A 20,317-nucleotide genomic window follows, 5' to 3' on the forward strand; every position below is an offset into this window, starting at 1 on the left:
TTGGGCTGAGGACTGACGGATGATAATGCGAAGGAGCTTAAGAGAACCTATTATTATCCTTACTTTATAAGTATTAAGATTAATTTTAATGGTGTTATTAGTGATATTTTCATTTATTATCCTTACTTTATAAGTATCAAGATTAATTTTAATGGTGTTATTAGTGACATTTTCATGATATCAATTTATCATGTTATTATAGTCTTTCATTTTATTTAATTTTTATCGTTTTATTAAAATATTGGGTAATGCCTAATTTATTTATTTCCTTTTATTTTATTTTATTTAAAAAATTCCCCTTTTTTACTTAGAAAAATAATTTTCTTTTATTAAATTATTTAGTTTCTTTGTTAATTGTTTATAATAAGGGTATTTTAGTCATTCTCATATTTACTTATTTTGTTTTCTTTCTATTTTTTCTCATTCATCGAAATAAGATGAGTTTCATGCCAATTTTCTGTTCATTTTTTTTTTCATTTTCTTACATTGGTATCAGAACAGTGCTCATCTTGAACTTGCCTATGCTCCCAATTTGAAATACATGACGGAGGGGATGGTTATCCATTGTAAGAGAAAATTATGCGAACCATAGAAGAGGTTATTTCGTGTTTTTTTTTTCTGTAATTATTGATAGTCTTTTAATTCTTATTTTATATTTACATTTTTTCTTTGTGTTTTGTATTCTCTATTTTTTTAAAATATTTCTTATGCAAGATCCTTCTATTTTCTTTACCTTTTCCTTTATAATCTACTCTGATCTCTATTTTGTTTTATATCTTTCTTATGTCAATCTTTCTTATGCCAATCCTTCTTTTTTTTTATATCAAATTTCTAGATCATTCCTTCAACATACTTAGAATGTCCATCCTAAATTTAATATTTGGATTTACAGTGGGTTAAGAGTTTTCATAGGGGCATGATATCATCCCTTTTATTCATTAACCTATTTTACGTCTTTCTCATGTTCTTACTTGCCCTCACCCTTCATACCTGATTTGATTAAATGACTTTCATAGTTTTTTTTAAAAAATAAAACGGAGCACTAAATTTTAAATGTCTTTGAAACCTTATAATTTGGAAGGAGGTAACCGGGCCTCTTATGTCTAAGCACAAGCGTAACTAATTTCTTTTATGATGACTGGATTTTTCAAAGATTTGGACGAGTTGACAACAATACAAAAGAGCATAATCTTATACGGTTTTTAATTTATTTTTTTTAAAATGTGATATGAAACTCATGTTATCTTTTTTCCCCCTTCCTTCTAGGCTGAAGTGTTAAAAGTCATCTTTTATTGTTATGATAAATCCATATTTTAACATGTAATTTTCTATCTTTTTGAAATTTTTTTATCGGCTAAAGTAAGTTAATTAACATTTAATTATTATTATTTTGAATTGAATAGGAGAATACCAATTAAATTCAGTCGAAATACCTAAATCTAGATTTAGACTTATATTTTTAACAAATTTTTAACTAAGACATGAAATTTAATTAGAAATTTCTGAATGTTGTTAAATAATCAGAATGCCCTTCTTTAATTAAAAAAGAAAATTAATTATTTTATCTCTTCCAAGTGATCTCTTATCTCTTACAATTTTTTTAGACCAAAATACATATAAGTGATTTTATAACATTTGAAATTTGTATATGTAACTTGCACTATTAAAAATATTTTAATAAAACATGTTAAATTACAAATATAAGTAAACTTTGAATAAATATTTTTTTATCTTCATTTTTTATAATTTACATTAGTCTTATTTATTTAAGCAATGTTGGATACAAACCAAAACATAAATTATTACAACTTAATATTAAATAGTTATTATAATTAAAATATTTTAAAATCTTAAAATAAATATTTATAACCTGAAAAGAAAAAATATTTATTTAAAGACTGTTTATATTATAATTTGAAATGCTTAACGAAAATATTTTGAAGGTTTTAGTTATACATACAAATTTCAAACAGTGAAATTATTTATTTTTGTGTCCAAATATTAATAATAAGAGATGATGAATCACTTAAGAGGAATAAAATAATAAATTTTCATTTTTAACTAAATAAGGGCATTATAATCATTCAACAGCATTCTGCAATTCCTAATTAGATCTCATGTGCTTAATAGAAATTTGTTAAATGTGCAGGCTTCAAATTAAATTTAAGTATTTTGATTGGATTTAATTCGGATTTTCTCAATTAAATATTGATAATATTAAAATAGAGTTTAAATGGGTAATTTTATCATATTTTTGTGATTACTATTAAATAATTGAGTTTGGAATTATATGATCGTACATTATTTTAATTTATTTTGCGGGACTTTGTGGAAAATTTGAGAAAATACAGTGGAGACCAAGGAAATTACAGCTAAGGACTTCAATAATTGCTGAGAAGACCGAAAGATTTCAGAAATTGCAGTGAAGGACCTATGGACACCGAAACTCACCGTTTTGGAAGTTAAGCATTAGCGCACTGTTTGAAATTCTTTTTCTTAAATAAAAGCCACGACTTGACTGCCGAGAACCGAGAACGGAGACCAGAGATCCATCGTTCACGGCTCCGACTCCCATCACGATCAACTTGTGACTTCATCTCTTCCTTTACCATAACGACGCTGGCATCCTCTTTCACCACCGTCGACGTCGACACTCCTTCCCTCCACCACAAACACCATCGTCTTCCTCTGCTTTTTATCACCAAAACCCATTCAGTCGTCAAGCCAGAAATTTCTAGCTCCATCCCCTCAATCAACCACCGGCGGCCATCTCTGTCAGGGTCTTCTTCAGGAACCATTCGGCCTTCACTGTTTCTTCGGTTCTTCTGCTGTTAAACTCCAAACCCGACCCTCTTCTTTTGTTTTCATGGCTGGTTGATGCTTGATTCGTGCCCTGATTGTACTCAATGATATGAAAGACTGATTTCCTTGTGGAGTTTGAAACTGAATACAATGACTTGAATTTGAGAGCCACAAAGAGAAGTTCATTTTAATCCTTAGTTTGGATTATGTACTTTAGATTTCTGGTTTAAAATATATTTTATGTAGTTTAGAAGTTGAAGTTGCCGGTGATAATTCTTTGTTTGGATCAGCAGTTGTAAGTTTAATTATTTACTCCCCCGGTCCTTAATATAGACCTAATTCTTGAGTTGGTTTTGATCCTAAATATAAGACTCATTTATCATATTTATTAATTTTCTCTAAATTACCCCTATGGATACTCCCTCAACCATAATCAAGTAGAAGAGGGAGAGGGGGTATTATTAAGAAAGATGATTATGGTGTTTTAGGAAAAATGTGTCAATTTTCTTATAATTAACTAACTTAACTAACTTCCTTAATCTAATCAAATTAGTTAAATGGATCTTATATTAAGGATCGGAGGAGTAGTTATGAATATATATTTAAATTCAATGCCTTGTGAACTCACTATTAGTATGATTTCTATGCAGCTTTGTGTAAGGAATGTTCTGGAAGTGAGTTTAATTTGTGATTAATGTCCTACCTGAATATCAATTTAAAATGAATAAGTGTTCTAAACCGATTCTAATCACTTAAATTATTCTCATATTATTAAACAAAACAAGCTAGCTATTCATTCATATTTGAAAGGGCATATCATCATTCATTTTTTTAAAATCCAAATTCATATTTTCAGTCATCATGTTATTAAACAGACAAAAAAATAGTATTTAGAATTTATTTTATTTGCATTGTTTTGAAAGTAGTTTTGTTAGGGGAAAAAATCAATTTTAGAACTTTTTCAATGTCTTTTGTACTTAGTTTAAGTTGGAACTTCAAATAAAAAGGCTCTACGAGAGAGAAGACCTGAAACATGTGCACTATATTTTATTTTTTATTCAGTTTTGTTTTGATTTAATTCTAAGACGATTAAGAGGTTTTAAATCATCTTGACTAACGATCACTACCTGCAACACCACTTGGGAAAAGCAAAAAAAAAATGTAGAAGAAAAGATGAGGCTATATAGCTATATGTTAAGTTGAAATTTTTGTTTTAGTTTTTTTTTTTGGGGGGGGGGGGGGCGCAGTCAAATTTTCAAATGAACGTATTGTGAATGAAAAATTTTCGGCTAAGATAAATGCTATCTGATCATCAGCATGCATGGATCTAAATTTACTATTCTTATGGAAAAGTGAGAGACTCTTGCATAATAAAGTTTTACGAGACATCTTTCTTTCTTTCCTTCCTTCTTTTTTAACTGAAATAAACTGTTTTCTTCGCATGGTTCAGATTGATTCCAACAGTTAGTGAGTAGGACGTGGGAGAATTAAAAGTTGGTATCAGTTGTTCTCACTCCCATGTTGGACCATTCGCAAAGTTTGGTCCCAGGAATTAAAATGGCTAAAAGGCCTTTTCCATTCGCACCTCATTTTGTAAGGACTACTGTAAATTTCAGATTCTATTTAATCAATAAAAATTCATGTTCTTTAAACTTGAATATAAGTTACATAAACATGGACTTCCTAATCTTAATCAATATAACTTGTATAAAAATATCAAAGTTAGATTACCCAACAGAGGGAAGGTCAGTTTTGCTCCATCATACTATGCACTGATTCCTAAACTAGATGAACCATCTACAGTTGGCTGTGCAGTAAATGGAAGGACGGATTTTTTTTTTTTTTTCCCAAATACAAAGGCAAGCAGAACTTGAAACACTACATTAATAAACTAGAAAAGTTAACGATCCTATTATCAATTTGCAATTGGCCCCAGCAATCTAAGGGAGGTTGCTGAAGCAGGACGAAGTTGGTCATGGCATGGTGAGCCCCTTTAGCTAGGATATCGGCGCATTTGACAGCGGAGCGTGGGACGCGAATTAATATTGATGTCCCAATCTGAAAATATCAGATCTCTAATACTTGAGATCAGTGCATAAAGTGGGTGGTCCACCATGACCAGTAACTGGCTGGCTTATAGGCTTCAATTGAATCTATGCAAACCAGAACCTTGTTATACCCTTGTTGCTTACAGAGTTTCAGTCCTGTTAACAGACCCCATAGTTTCAGTCCTGTGTGAAGAATGTCTCGTGCACTTGATCTGCTTCCCTCCATCACTCCCCTGCATCTGTTCTTCCACAATAACCAGCAGAAGGTTGCAAACATTTTGCTCCATGGATTCTGATCATACCTTGTATATTGAAAGCTAGACCTGCATATTCAAAGCAAAGAAACGAGATCGATGATTAGGGTGAACTAAAGAAATCCATATCTCACGGGCTGTCACACAATCTCTCAGTATGTGCATAGTGTTTTCCTCACAACACTCAAAAGGGCAGTTTGCATCATCTGTGATGTATTCCTCTGTGAGCTCTGAGTAGATTAGTAGGGAGTCTCTCATGAGAGACCTGACATCAGAAAATTTTCAGTTTTTCCGGCACTGGAAGTCTCCACATCTCTTTCTACCCCATTCTGCCATCCCAATCCTGCTGTCCAGCAATCAAGTTATACGCTGCTTTCACACAAAACTTCCCATCATGAGAATTCCTCCAATAGAAAATATCTCTATCAGTACCATGCGGGGGCGGAACCTTCTCAATGATGTTACAGACCCACTCAGGCAGAAATCTTCTCCAATTAGATTTATTCCACAGCCCATTGGCCAGAAGAAAAGAATTTACCTTCGCATCTTGGATCAAGTCTTGAAGATGGCCTTGCACAAAATAAATAAGAGACTGATTAAAAGGGCTCCATGCATCCCACCAAAAGTGTGTTTGAGCGCCGCTTTTAATCATACGTCCCACTCCTTGATAGAAACGTTCCCATAAAAGGGCTATACTTCTCCAAACAGCAGAGGAATTTTGTTTCTTCGTCACAACAGTGTATGTGCCTTCTTCACATCCATATTTGTCTGACGCATTTAACCCATAGGGCTTCCGGTTTAATGAGGATACCCCAGCACATTTTCAGAATAAAAGCTCTATTCTGCCATTCTAAATCCTTTATGCCCAGTCCACCTATATTTTTTGGCTGTTTGATATCTTTCCACGAAATGAGATGGAGCTTTCGGCTTTCCAAGGACTGGTTACATAGGAACTGCCTGCTGAACTTTTCCACCTCCCTTAAATATGCTCTTAGGAAGGAGCATGGTTTGCATTTGATAGCATGGGACGGCAGATAACACTGATTTTATGGGTGTAGCTCGCCCTGCTATGGTTAGAAATTTTCCTTTCCAGGATGATAGTCGCGTCTTGACTTTCTGGACAATTGGCAAGAATATATCCTTCGTGGCTCTCTTGTGCAGCAGTGGAACTCCAAAATATTTCCCCAGATCCGTAGTGATACCTGTACCCATGTGGTGGCACAGCTCGGTGGCTCTTTGGAACCCCACATTCTTAGAAAAGAACGCTTTTGATTTCCCTGGATTTACTTTATGACCCGAAGCTGAACAGAATGGAAGAACAGATTTGATCACGAAGGAAAATGTTAACAATTGGTATCAGATGAGTCAAACATGTGAAAAATACTATTACATCCTATCTTTAATATAAGGATAGTTAACTCATTTAAAAAGATTAAAAAAAATTATCAAATTACTTAATTATAGTATATTTTATATGATTTTTTTAAAAAATACTTACTTAGATCATTAGATTATGAATTTATAAATGCGGCAAATTAGATTAAAAAATGATGAATATAAATAGTTTAAAGTAGTTTAGTAGTTTTTTTAATTAACTTCTTCAAATTAATTATTTGAGTCTTATATTAAGGATATGAGGCCGTGGTTATTATAATATCAGTCAAATTATTATTTGGATGGAGTCCTGAGAATCATATTGTAGTAGTAATTTTCATCTTCCGATGAATGCTGAAAATGATTGATTTAATTATCTTTTCTTTAGTTGCTGCATCCTGCATAGCATGCCCCAATTGTATAACTTTATTAGCAGGTTATTTCATAGAGTTTAGTTATATGACCAAACTAAGCTACACTGTATATGACCCATGTGAAGATATTTTTATACGTCTGGCATTTTTGTTGATGGGACCGTTTCATAGAGGTTGGAAGTTAACAATACTGTTAGTGATCAAACTCTAAACGGTCATAGTCCTTAGCGCATACGGCTTACTAATGGCTGGAATTGCTTGTTAAAAAGGAACTCGCAGAAGGAAAATACGGTGCGTATCATGACATGATGCTGCACGTGAACTCTTGCATGTTCCCCACGTGATCCCCTCTCTTCTATAATATCTTTATATTAGAGATAATTTTGTCTGACATTACATGTGAGCACTTCTCCAAGTGAGAATTCAAATCTTAGTTTATTATCTTGTAAGGAATTAAATCCTTTCATTAGACTTAACCCTGAGTGGTTATCACCTCTCTCTCTTGTCCTTGCATTTTGCTCGGTTTTTTTTTAATTGGATTAGGCTTAAGCCCTAAAATTGTGTTTAATAGTAAAAAACATCCCAATCAATTTTTAAAAAGCTGTTAAACTTTAGAACAGAATTAATGAAATTTAAAATTTTTTTCTGTAATTCCAGTAAAACATGTTTGAAGTAAATAGGAGAAAAAGAGTAATGTAAAGCATTATCTTGCACATGCGTGACAAAAGTAAAATAATTTTCACAATATAGAAATTAGCACTTTCATTTCCTTGGTTGCCTTCTTTAATTTTATACTTCAATTAATGAAGCTAAAGTTGGTGTCCAAACTCCAACCTAAACAAACCTTTTTGGTAGCCTCATTCTTTCTTTATATACATAGAAATGAGAGGTGTTGGTCATCTCCTATCTCACATGCATCACCAAACAAAAAGAATTCAAACATTGGTCATCTCCCGTATTTGTCTCTTTCCCATATTCTGACGAGTAAAATGGTTGAATCAAAATATTCACCAAGTAGTTGTTGGTTAGCTTCTTCATCTCTCTCTTCTTGTAAAACTCTTATGTCAATTGCTAATAAATAAATATATTTGCAATTTCATCGTTCTTAAATAAGTTATTTCATCCATCATATTTCTAGACCAAGAAAAAAAACATCAAACATAAATTAATAAGGTCTTAGATCATAACTTTCTCCAATCAATCAACTAACTCAAACTAAACTATCTGATGTATTAATAGCCAACAATGTGAATGAAGCAGCAGATAAGTTAGAGAGAGAGAGAAAGAGAGAGAAGAAAGATGGAGAGGGGGCCATCACCACTGGTGCCTTGTCTAATGGTGATGGGATTGATGATGATACTCTACTGGTCGACTTTGATGGACATGCTTGACACTGTTTTGACTGTCTTTTCATATTTCTTAGTGGTGCTTCTGGTGATTCTTCTGTTTCTTCTTATTCACTGTCTTTCTGTGTATTTCTCCATTGGCAAGTCTTCTTCTTTTTCTTCTTTCAGGAACCACCATACAAGAAGCGGTGTCTCTAGCCATGATTATGAAGGATCAGGGTTTGGACTTGGCTTTGGTTTTTTGCTTTTCTTTCTGCTTTTCCTTCTCTTGTATAATCTGCTTTGAACCTCTCTCTCTCTCTCTCTCATCCCTATATGTTACAACTTTTTTTTTTTAAAAAAAATGAGAGTAACATGTACTAATGACCTGAAATTGTAAATAACATCGAACCCAATAATTTTCATTTATAGGAAAGTATTATTAAACTACAAGATCACAGGTCAATATGTTACACTTGTAAAAAAGGGTCTAGATCCAGTTTAAATATTGTAAAGTGTTCTTCAAAATAAGAGAGATAGAGAAGAAAAATTGGAGTAAATAAAAATAGAGAAAGCATCCTCCAAATACACAGAGAGATGCTTTAATGATCCAAATTCGTTACATTTTTTTAATATAATTATTTGATTTATCAGCCAGCTTAGTTTTTAGCATTACTAGTAGGAAACGACAGATGAGTGGGGGATTAGTTAAGGTATATTTAGCATCACAAAATATTTTTTCAGGTACATCCAACACTCCAAAATATTTTATAGTGTATCTAGCGCGCCAAACTATTTTTTTGGTAAGTCCAAAGAACTATTTTTTAGGTACATCTAATATCTTAAAGTTCTTTTTTTTGTCTTGGTGCTGGATGTACAAAAAAAAATATTTTTAGGTACTTGACACATCTAAAAAAAATACTGAAGTGCTAAATGTAGTAAAAAATACTTTACGATGTTGAACGTACCTTAAAAAATACTTCTGAATACTGAATACACCATAATATTTTAAAGTGCTAGATGCACATTAACCCTTGCTCAAAAGTCGTCTCACTTGGCAAGGAAATTTATTCCTGGCTAAATTTCCAATTCACTTACAACAATGCACCGGTAAAATTTCCAATTAAATTTAATAATTTTCTCTCTAAAATAAAAAATTGCAAATTTGGGTCCCAGATTATTCCATATGATGACGCAATTAACCAACAACCCAAATTTCGAATTACAATTCATAGCCACACAAACATGGTAAGCCGTTGAATGTTCCATTAAATACAACAAAGAAAAAAGATTCCAAGTCATAGCACTTTATAGATACACGAGAAAGGGTACAAAGTATGAAAGAGAGTTATTTTTGACAATCATCTAGCTATCTATGTGAATTTGAGAAATAGCCTCAAATTTCAGCCGCTAGGCATTTTACTGAATTGAATTTCTGGCCTAAAAACCCAATGAAACAATTCAGCTATATAAGTAAACTAGAAACATTCTCCAATGGGGTTGCTTCAATAAATACCCATTACAATGCCTGAAATTATTGCCCACAACGAGACGTATAAGAGAAAAGGAAAAGTTGCAAAATCTGCGTGCTGTAGTTATCTATTTCATTCACCATCATAACAGAACGCCACATCGCTCCTTTTAGCTTTCAAGCCCCTCTTGTCAAAATTGGGTGGAAGCTCATGATTCAGATCCTCGAAGACTGAAGATTCTCGCTCCAGTTGCAATAACTGCTATTGAATCTACTGACTGATATTAAATGCCAGAGTAATGAAAGGCCCAGATACTTAAGATTCTGTTGAAGAAGACATGAAGCTCAAAAGGGCATATCTTAGAAGTCTAAAGTTCCACATTGTTTGCTGGCAATACTCTTTCCTCTATCACTTTCATTTCTATCCTCAGAACCATCAGCACTGACACGACCCTTTCCAATTCCAAGCTTCGGCAAACCACGATTAAGTCCCTCGAGAAGAACACAAGCTTTACACCATTTCTGCAAAGGTAATAGATGATGAAATCTATTTTAGAGGCTTTAGCATAAAAAACTTACGTAGTAAAATATGAATATGAATTCAACTAAATAAAGGAAAAGCTTAATGCCAATAATAAATGAAAGGGTACATGTAAAGTCAAATTGAGCAACAAAATACGATAAACATATTTAAATTTCAATAACATACTGAGGAGGGAGGCGTCAACAGATGAGGCAAAACAATCCAAGATGCCGTAACAATAGTATAAATTTTAATTGATAACCCTTGTTGTTGTTGTTGTAACCCTGCTCATCATGTCAATTGACTAATAGAACTTTTAGACACGTCGTGGAAGAAAATGATAGAACTTGAATTTTCTTCCGTAATTGAAGAAATGGGTATAATAGAAGAAACATAAAATGGAAAAAAACAATATATTCTAAGATCTTTGAAGTGCTACGACCTCCCACAAGTCTACCAAAGTTTATCCCAACTCCACAATCTCTCTTTGCCCTTTTTATTCCCATTTCCTGAGAAACTTATTCTACTTAATCCCTCTAACAGATTCCATGTCTTCCCCACCCTGTAACGATTGTTCTCCAAGTCTTACTGGCCAATTCATACTTTCCTTATTTTAATTATGGAGGATCTATCAGAAACCAAAACTTATATAAAGATTCACCATTCCATATCCTAAAGCAAATGTAACACCATTCCACATTCATTCAATGGGTGGATACAAAAAAATCTACCTGACTGGATATATAACCACACCGTTCACAAGTCCCTTGCTCTGGCATTTTCGTAGTAGTAGAAATCCTGAAATTCTCCCCTGATTTGATTATGTCAAGAATTGCTCTAGGTCTGCATTTCAAGATATGACTATGAATACATAAATGGAAAAGTTTCACGAGCATTGTACAAGATAAAAGAAAATAGGTATAGAGTAGTATCATAAAAACAAATCTCAAAGACCCACCTAATTCTTTCCAAATCCTTGATGAACTCACGAGCAAAACCACGATATGCATTTGGAGAATAGATGCCTGCCATTTTGAAGAGAATATGTTAGCCAGCAGAGTAAAACAGATATGCATGAAACTCGTTTATTGTGGAAAGAAAAGCATTACATTCTGTTGAAAAGTAGTCCAGCCTCTTGAAATATGCATACGTAGTCAAGTGGTCAAGGGTTTGCAACTATCAAGATCCAACTGATTACAGAAAAATATAACAGGAAAAATGACAAAAGAAAAAATCATTGACAACGTTCAGCAGCAAAGGATATATTACGATCTCCTTTTCATATGTGTATTTAAAAGGTTTACATCTGGGGATGGGCCCATCTTCACCAGTGGTTATTGAGGTGCATCTACTCAACCTATGCAAGATCAGAACGGCTAACATCAATATGTTTCCCAAACTGAAAAACTCTAATTTGTACCAAAAACGGATAACTAAAGTAAACTAGTGTTTTAGAAAATAACCTAGCAATATCTCCCCGTAATATGTTCAGGAGAACTGTCTCTGCAATATCATCAGCATTATGGCCAGTAACAAGCTTATCAACTTTCAATAGCGCAGCTCCTCGATCAAGGGCCTGTTGACAAGATATCATAAATAGTTGAAATAACCTGGGTGACGCAACTGTATTATTCACAACATAATCTGAAAATACATGTAGGCAGGTCCATCTATTTATAGGCAACAATCCTAACAGCCATTTTCTAATATTCCCCTCACTTAACTAACTTCTTGCTCTATCACATTGTCACGTATATTTGATAGGTCCTCCACCAGTTTCCATCTATAATTCAAGATACTTTCTATATGGAGATAAATGGTCAATTTGAAATCTATCAGTGCTTACTAATGGTTGTTAATAGGTCACTTAATATTAAAGGAATTTGTAGAAATACCTGGCGACGGAAGACTCCACAGAAGGTGCAATTGTTCTTTAAACCAATGACCTTCACTATTTCATCCATTGTCCATCCATACAAGTCCTTGTAAGATATGATTTTTAAAGGCAACCCATACTGGAAAGGGGGAAAGGGTACCACCAGAGTTGAGTTATCAGGTCAGTACAGCCACAGAAAGAATTCATCACAGTTAAGTGGAAGTTAAATAATGTAAGGAGCCATTAAGAGAAATATGTTGACTTTAGTTAGAAAAACATGCATTTGAATCTCTAGGCCTAAATGCATGCTCATGCATATGTGTAGTTTAATTGACTTTAAAATACAGTTGGCTGTATGAAGCATGAACAAAAACTATTGTGCAACATATGATATGGCAACGTAGCTTAACTTGTGGAACAAAAAATGGCAACCACTACAAAGAAAAACTTAATGTAAACTGTCAAAAGTAAAAATCTCTTTTACCTGAACTTCGTTTCTTTTAACAGTTTCAAGCGAGTCATCCCGGTAACCAGTGATACCCTCATCAACTGACAGGAGGAAAAGGTCAAGGCCATAATTGTGTTTCTTATTTAGTTTTGACAATACATAAGCCAGGACTGTTGAATCTGTTAAAAAAATAATAAATATTGTAATAAGCAATAAGAGAATATTAGCCATCTAAAGACAAGTAAAAAGAAAACCATAAATTCATAATATATAAGATGAATTAAACAGTTTTGAATGAAAGAACAATGAGAGGAAAAAACAAAAAAGAAAATTTGAGAATTCATATATGGCGCAGACATAGACTACAGAATTTCATCACTTTGGGTTAAAACAACAAACCCAAAATATAAGTAAATAACTTCAACTAAAAACAGCCAAACAATGAAGCAATCAGCAGCAAAAGGGTGGGTGCAAATAATATGTTCTTCAACTGATTCCTTCATTCTTATGAACAGAGGACCGGAAAAAAAAAAGAAAAAGAAAAAGAAAAAGGCTAAACATATTAAGGTGAATAGCAGCACATATGCAGATATAGCACATAAAGATTGGAAAAAGTAAATAATAATAGTAATATATTATTATTATTTTTCAAAGTGAAGGAAAGCTATATACACCAAGGCAATGCTTGGCATGCGGAAGTGTATTTTAGGTACCAAACATTGCACAAGTGAATTCCTTTATCTACAATAAACCAGCGTTGGCGAAGATAAGAGTTTTCTATCATACTTCGAGAAGCAAAAGCCAAAATATCATGAAGTGACAATGAAAATAAATATTCAATCCTGTAAGTTTGATCCATGCAAAATGTTAAAAATCAGTTTTGAATAGACATTTACCCTTTCCACCAGAAGCACCAAGAGCAACACGTTCGCCTGGCTTGAATAACTGGTTAGTCACAATAACCTGATGAATCTCGTCCTCAAAAACATCATAAAAACACTCCCTGCAAATCTTTTAAGGTTCACAAAATCAGAACAAGTGTGTCAGTAATCTAATTCCAGAAGACCAGATAGCCGCAGCAATCCCCAGAATAAACTGATGAGATCTAGGTGTTCTTTGGTAAACATAGAAAGACTACCACAAGAAGTGAGATAACAGAATGGGTTAAACAACACACAGCCCTTTCTGAAGAATGAATCAGAGTTTACAACGATTAAAAAGTAGATAAAATAACAAAATTTATATCTTCTCGAAACAATATAATAAGAGCATGCAATTGCGCAATTACAAAACAGAAACAAGCTAGAAATCACTCAAATTTTCCACTAAAACCAAACAAAAATAGTTCGAAGACAAGGTTTATGGGATTAATTTGGCACTGTCCCCGGTTAGGATACAAAAAGTAATGAACTCGCACAAGTTGGAAATAACGGCAATCAAATCATGCAAGCACAAAACTTCAAAAGAGAAAAGAGGAAGAAATCAATCAAGTCTTCCAATGAACAAAACAACGGTGGTTTCAAAACAGGTTTGTGGGGTAAATTAGGGACCTGTTCAAGAGTCTTGGGTCTTTTGAGGGCAGCTCTTCTTTGGTTACATACGCAGCACAAACGAGTACCGCTTCTTTTTGGCTTCGCTCCTGTTTCGTCCATTCTACGGAATTGTAAACTGGGAAGCTCACAACTCAACAAGGTACAAACAAGACAACCTTCTTCCTCCGTTCAATCACATATTGGCATCGGATTTCGGCGGCGGGAACATGTAAAGGAGGCGGGTTAGCATGCCGCTTTTTGTAAATTGCAATACTGGGGCCTTAGTGTGGTCCTTTTGTTCCGATTACCTCATTTTTTAAAATTACTTTTATTTTTAAAATAATTTTTTATTCAAATTATGTTCATAGAAATAGGGATGAAAATATGACTCAATTTTTTTATTCTAGTTTTAAAATGATTGAGTGCCAAATGTTAATTTGATTAAAAATTATAAAATATACATAACAAAAGTACAAAATTATAATAATATTTATACGATAAAAAGCCTAAAATAATTAACAGCATAAGAAACCCGATAAGCTTTTCTGCCTTAAGAAAATGAAATAATTGAACTTTATTTCTTAAGGTGAATATTTATATTTGGCTCTTATTCTTGCCAGGCATATATTGATTGCTAAAAGCTCTATCTTTCATTATTTAACGGAAAATTTTCTGTTCTACTCCTTTGGTCCAATTTATAGGGAAGATAGAGAAAAAAATTTTTAATCCTATTTATAAGATACTAAGAGAAATTTTTTGTATGGATATACAATTTTATCCTTCATTTATTATAGTGTTAACTTTGTTTACATGAAATATAATGTATATTAAATGGAAATAAAATTAGAAAGTTGTTAAATTTTAAATGAGAGTTAATAAAGTTTAAGGTTTTTATTGGTTTATATGAAATATACTGAAAGTGACTTATAAATAGGACCAGAGGAATAACTTCTGAGTATAAAAGTCAATTAAGAAGTTTGCTTTAATTTTAAATGTAAGACCTGAATTTATTTAGTCTCTCAAATTCATAATTTTTTTAATAAATTATTCCTATTGATAGTATAATACACATATTAAAGAAGTGCATTTTACGGGAATGATTTCCATTGTAAATAATTATAAAGATATATTATACGAACTAACACATATTATTTCATAAATAAATAGTTTAACTAATTCTTTAATCTTATTAGTAATCTAACTTTTATATTTAGAATTGAAAGATTATTTTATTTTATTTTTGCAAAAAGGAAAAACATCATATAATTTTCATGTTTCAAAAAGATCACATCTTTTTCACTGGGGGCATTACAAATAAGTTTTCCCCCTAAATAATTCATTCCTTAAATTATCTATAAAAACCCATTGTTGTTTTATCCTTCAATGCACATATCTTTTTGGTAAAAGTTTTGTCCAGAGCAATCTATACTTGTTTCTGCCATAGTCTCAGGCTCAGAAAATCAATGGAGTCTCTAAGAAAGCATGCTGCTTGAAGAAGCTATGGTTTTAAATCCAAAACTACTCATAAAAGGAGAATAGGATTTGCTTACAAATTTATTGCCACAAAATCTGCAGAAGAAATAAAAGAACGTTATAATAACCAAGAGAAATATGCAAATAACAGTGAATATTTTGAACGTAAAGGACATCAATACACTGAAGAAGAACTTGAAGAAGATATTAAGAGGGTTTTAGATGGATCTATCCAACTTACTCCATCAATCCATACGTAAAGAAGAAGGTCCAGAGGAAGCTTTAAGAGAGCAAGGATATGAACTCAAAAATCGTCATAGTTCAATGAATTAATATAATAGAAAAGTGGAACATATATATTAGTTAATAAATATTTGGGAGGTTTATCACTTAGGAGTTGGGAAGAGTGCAGTTATAAGAGTTATATGTATGAAATGAGTAGGCAAAAAAATGTATGAAATGAAACTTTTAAAAAAATTAATTATTATCTTTAGTTTCAGAATATTATTATTAGTTGATAAAGATTAGAAAAACTTATCATTTAATTATTAGTTGATAAAGATTAGAAAAACTTATCATTTGGGCTTAGAAGAGAAGATTGCAGGAGTTATATGCATGGAAATTAGTTGGCTTAATCATTGTCTTTATTTTTCTATGCCGTAGTACAAAGTATTTATTATTGGCAATTGGCTAATTATCTTAATTTTTTTTTAATTCTAACCTTATATAATTAATTAGAAGCCACCCTTGTAATATTTTCAAGAGTTTCTCGCACGACAAAAAATTATCGGGATAGGTGCAATGATTTTATTGTGCATGATAATCTATTTAAATTATATATGTAATTTTTAATACACACATAATGATTACCATAAGTGGTTCGTAGAAGTTTTGTTACTTTCTTCTCAATTTATATTTCAAGGACAAAAAATGACTTTGCAGCTTTTTTCCGGTGATAAAGAAATAAAGTTTTGGTCTAAAAAGTTGAAAGCGCAATTTGTGATGGAAAATAATGGAAAACGAGTATCATTTTTTTTATTTCCATGACAAACTAAGGGGAAATTGTGATCCTTGACAATATCTAATTTCACTTTTTTGGTGGAAAAATTTGGCAGTGAAGAAAAGAAGAACACGTTTTTTTTTTTAATGTTTTTTCCCCTTAATTATAGGCAAAAGTTTTTATTAAGGAAACCATCGACCCAAAGATGAAATAATCAAATTTCCTCTGAAAAACTATAATTTCTTAATGGAAGAAAGATATAATCTCTCTCGTTAAAAAGGAAGAACTATAGTTTTTTCTAGACACCATATCGTTTGCATTCATTATAAGGCGTTTCTTTTCAATTATTCATCCCTCAAATTTCTTTATAAAAGCCACTGTTTCCTTTTCTACACCTTCTTTCCACCAAAGATTTTGTCTAAAATTAAATATTACTTTATCCATTAAGTGTTATTTGTAATTGAAATCATGGATGATGAATATTATTGCTTGATTTCAATAACATCCTCATAGAATCTATACATGGAATTAGGACAGCAATATCCATAAAAGAAAAATGGTAAATTTTTATAACAAACTATTCATAAGATATAAACAGTGTGGGGCTTATTAGTTGTTTCTCAGACTCCATCTATCTAATAAATAGGAAACACATCAATTTCACCAAACACAGAATATTCAACATGACGTGCTGTATAGCTCATTCTTTGGCAAGAAACAAGAATTACAATCGCATGCATAATAGCAACATAGTGCTATTGGCCTAGGAGAGAGAGTGTACAAAAAAATACAGTTAAAATAATGAAGCCAATAAGAAAGAACCACAAAGGGTAGGGGGAAAAATGAGTTAATTCTTGGGAATGTTCTTGCCCACAATCTTGGCAGGAGCAATCCTCATGAGATTTCCAGGCTTACCAGGAAGAGCACCTTTGATCAAGACAACATTAAGATCTTTATCAATCTTAACAATCTTAAGCTTTCTGATCTTGGTTTTTGTTCCTCCCATCCTACCAGGCATCTTCTTCCCCTTGTACACACGCCCGGGAGTAGTTCCGGCACCGATTGATCCTAACTGTCTGTGACTCTTTGAACCATGGGTCATCAGACCCCTTTTGAAGTTGTGACGCTTGATACCACCTGTCATAATAGTTCAGGCATTATGTAACACAATTTATCTATGGCGAATTGTTGCAGGCCACAGTCAAGGTAAACTCATATCACCCACTTTAGCTGCTTGGCGTTGAATCTTAATATTAGGAGAAGGAAATAAACACAAGATTAGAATTAAAGGTTTGTTTGGCACACATAAAGACTATACTACTAAATGATTCATCACTAAAACTAGCTTAGAAACAATTCTTCATTATGGCTTAGAACCAGTAGTTCTATGTAAAGATGCAAGAGTCACTTCCATCACATTCTCATTCCTTTTCCTTTCTTTCCTAGAGATTCTGCGTACCAAACATATCTACGGAACAGAATATATACACTAAAAGCTGAGGTACAAAGCAGCACACACATTAGACATCAATTAACAAAAACAACTAAGACTATATTCAAATAACAGCCCCTTATCTATGCTAATGATGATACTCAAAAGCAGCTAATTACATATGTTCGTTACATAAATACGACATTCCACCCCAAAAAAAAGAAAGGAAGAAAAAGAATTCCTTGAATGAATAGCCTCACATGCCGCATTTCATCCATTTTTGTCACTCTACCTGGGAAATTCGTAAAGGCATATACAGTTAATGTTCAGACTTTAGAGGTCAGAGTATATCCATAAACAATCATCCAAAAGCACATTCATAGTCCAAAATTATATAACCTACAATTTCAACCCCATACTCCCCGGGCGTTCTCCCTTTTCAAAAGTACTGGCCAATTGATATAATTATCAGGACAAAAGTTCTCTAATTCTAGCATCTAAGGAGCTCGTACTTAGTAAGCATAAAATGGAACGCTTGATTAGCTGAAAACACTTATCAAAATCCTGAGATTAACATACTTTATTCCTTTCTCCATTATAAAATGAAGGCAATATAATAGTACGCTGAAATCACTGAACTGCCAAATACAATATCATCCTGAAATTATTCCCAGCGCAACACAGCAAATGGGAGAGAGAGAATCAAAACCTTGGAACCCCTTGCCAATGGTGATGCCAGAGACATCAACAAGATCACCCTCCTTGAAAATTTCATCCAACACAAGTCGCTGATTAGGCTCGAACCCTTCCACAGACTGAAGACGAAATTCCTGAAGATGCCTCATGGGTATAGCACCCACCTTCTCAAGATGACCCATCTCTGGTTTAGTCAGTTTTCGATCCCTTACCCTTTCATATCCCAATTGGACCGCACTGTAGCCATCAGTAGCCTCAGTCTTAATCTGAATCACAATATTCCCTTCTTTAAAACCCACCACAGTCACTGGAACGACCTCGCCGCTGGGTTCGAAATAACTCATCATCCCCAATTTTGTGCCCATTACTCCTACGCCAGCCTCCACGCTCATAACCGCCACGCCTCTCACTGGCCTTTTGCGTCCTTTAGTCGCTGCATAAAGTTTTGAATGGAGCGGTTCTTGCAATTTCAGCAATGGGTTCCTCATTTGGCGAGGCGAAATTTTGAGCGAGCATGTTAAGCACGAAGTAGAAGCTGCATTGTGGCGAGAAAATAAAGGAGAAACCGATGAAGAAATTGATAAGGTTGACATTATTGGTTGTATCAGTGGAATATTGAAACCTAAAGATAAACCATCGATTTTTTCGCGCTCTGTAGAGAAGAGAAATGGAACCAGAGAGTGGAAACCTCAAAAGTTAGAAGCTTGCGACCTTGTGGAATAAAGGAAGCTAAACTCTTATCCAGTCCCTCCAGATAAAGCAGCTCGAAATGATTTGGAAGACGACCCGTCCGGAACGGATCATTTGGAAGACATGGATCATCCAAACCCGCTACTAGTTTTACCGGCCCGGCAGAAATGCACTGCAGTAAATGATTTCATGAGACGGGTGAAAGTGTATTTAGTGAGTAAATTAGTTTGTTAATATATTTTTAGTAGTTGTTAACCTTTTTACTTTTTTCCAGTAATTTTTTATTATAAACAATAAAGAGATATTATTTATAAATATCTCAATTAAAATTTATTTATTATTGAGTCAATGTTGGTTAGAATTTGCTTGGCTATTTTCTAATTTATTTATTATCATTTAATATTTACTTTTATTGTATAAGTCTATAAGATAGGCAGGAGCCAGGAGAGGTAGCAAGATACAATTTCAGATTAATTGTAATGTTGAGAGATTTCCCTATTAGTTTTATGAGTTTAAAATCCTTGTTCAACTAAAATTGTTATTAGTTGAGATAGTAAACGGTTTTATCTGTAAAAAGAAAAACACAGGTTTAAATTTTGAAAAGCGTATTTGTTGACGGAACTTTTAACTATAACACTCCTATCCCAATCAAAATTAGTCTCGAGTTCAAAATAATTTGAGAATTATAAAAACAAAAATCCTTGATCATATTTTAATAGAGATTTTCTCTTTTTCTGTTTAATCATTAGATTTTGACTTCATATTGTAATAAAGATTTTTTTCCCTTCCTTTCTTGCTATCTTTGGATTCATGTGTATTCACATAAAAGTTAATATAAACCTTTTTTTTGATGCTCATATGAATCATATTATTTATAATTTGCAACATATTCCCATTTATAAGTGGGAGAATGATTTACAAATATCATTAAAATAGGTGCATGATAAAGTAATGGGTTAATACCATACTTAGTCTCTACAGTATTTTGCCAGCGGTTTG

General features: G+C 32.9%; 2 protein-coding genes across 2 annotated transcripts; both read right to left on the reverse strand.

Annotated features, from left to right (window-relative positions):
- Positions 1-9,426: 9,426 nt before the first annotated feature.
- Positions 9,427-14,288, reverse strand: LOC114711076 (cytoplasmic tRNA 2-thiolation protein 1). The gene is made up of 10 exons (XM_028895426.1): positions 14,046-14,288; positions 13,392-13,506; positions 12,532-12,674; positions 12,067-12,186; positions 11,635-11,747; positions 11,436-11,528; positions 11,281-11,321; positions 11,130-11,196; positions 10,903-11,014; positions 9,427-10,170 (listed from the first exon to the last, which is right to left on the reverse strand). Exons 1-10 carry the CDS (start codon positions 14,145-14,147, stop codon positions 10,009-10,011), a joined length of 1,068 nt encoding a protein of 355 aa, XP_028751259.1. The 5' UTR covers positions 14,148-14,288; the 3' UTR covers positions 9,427-10,008.
- A 2,774-nt stretch (positions 14,289-17,062) lies between these two features.
- On the reverse strand, positions 17,063-19,349 carry LOC114711077 (50S ribosomal protein L3, chloroplastic-like). Its single transcript, XM_028895427.1, has 2 exons — positions 18,642-19,349; positions 17,063-17,637 (listed from the first exon to the last, which is right to left on the reverse strand). Exons 1-2 carry the CDS (start codon positions 19,219-19,221, stop codon positions 17,348-17,350), a joined length of 870 nt encoding a protein of 289 aa, XP_028751260.1. The 5' UTR covers positions 19,222-19,349; the 3' UTR covers positions 17,063-17,347.
- Positions 19,350-20,317: the final 968 nt, after the last annotated feature.

Source organism: Neltuma alba, unplaced genomic scaffold, assembly GCF_004799145.2.
Source record: "Neltuma alba isolate B1F8T4 unplaced genomic scaffold, ASM479914v2 tig00011277_pilon, whole genome shotgun sequence".
Classification (NCBI taxonomy): Eukaryota; Viridiplantae; Streptophyta; class Magnoliopsida; order Fabales; family Fabaceae; genus Neltuma; species Neltuma alba.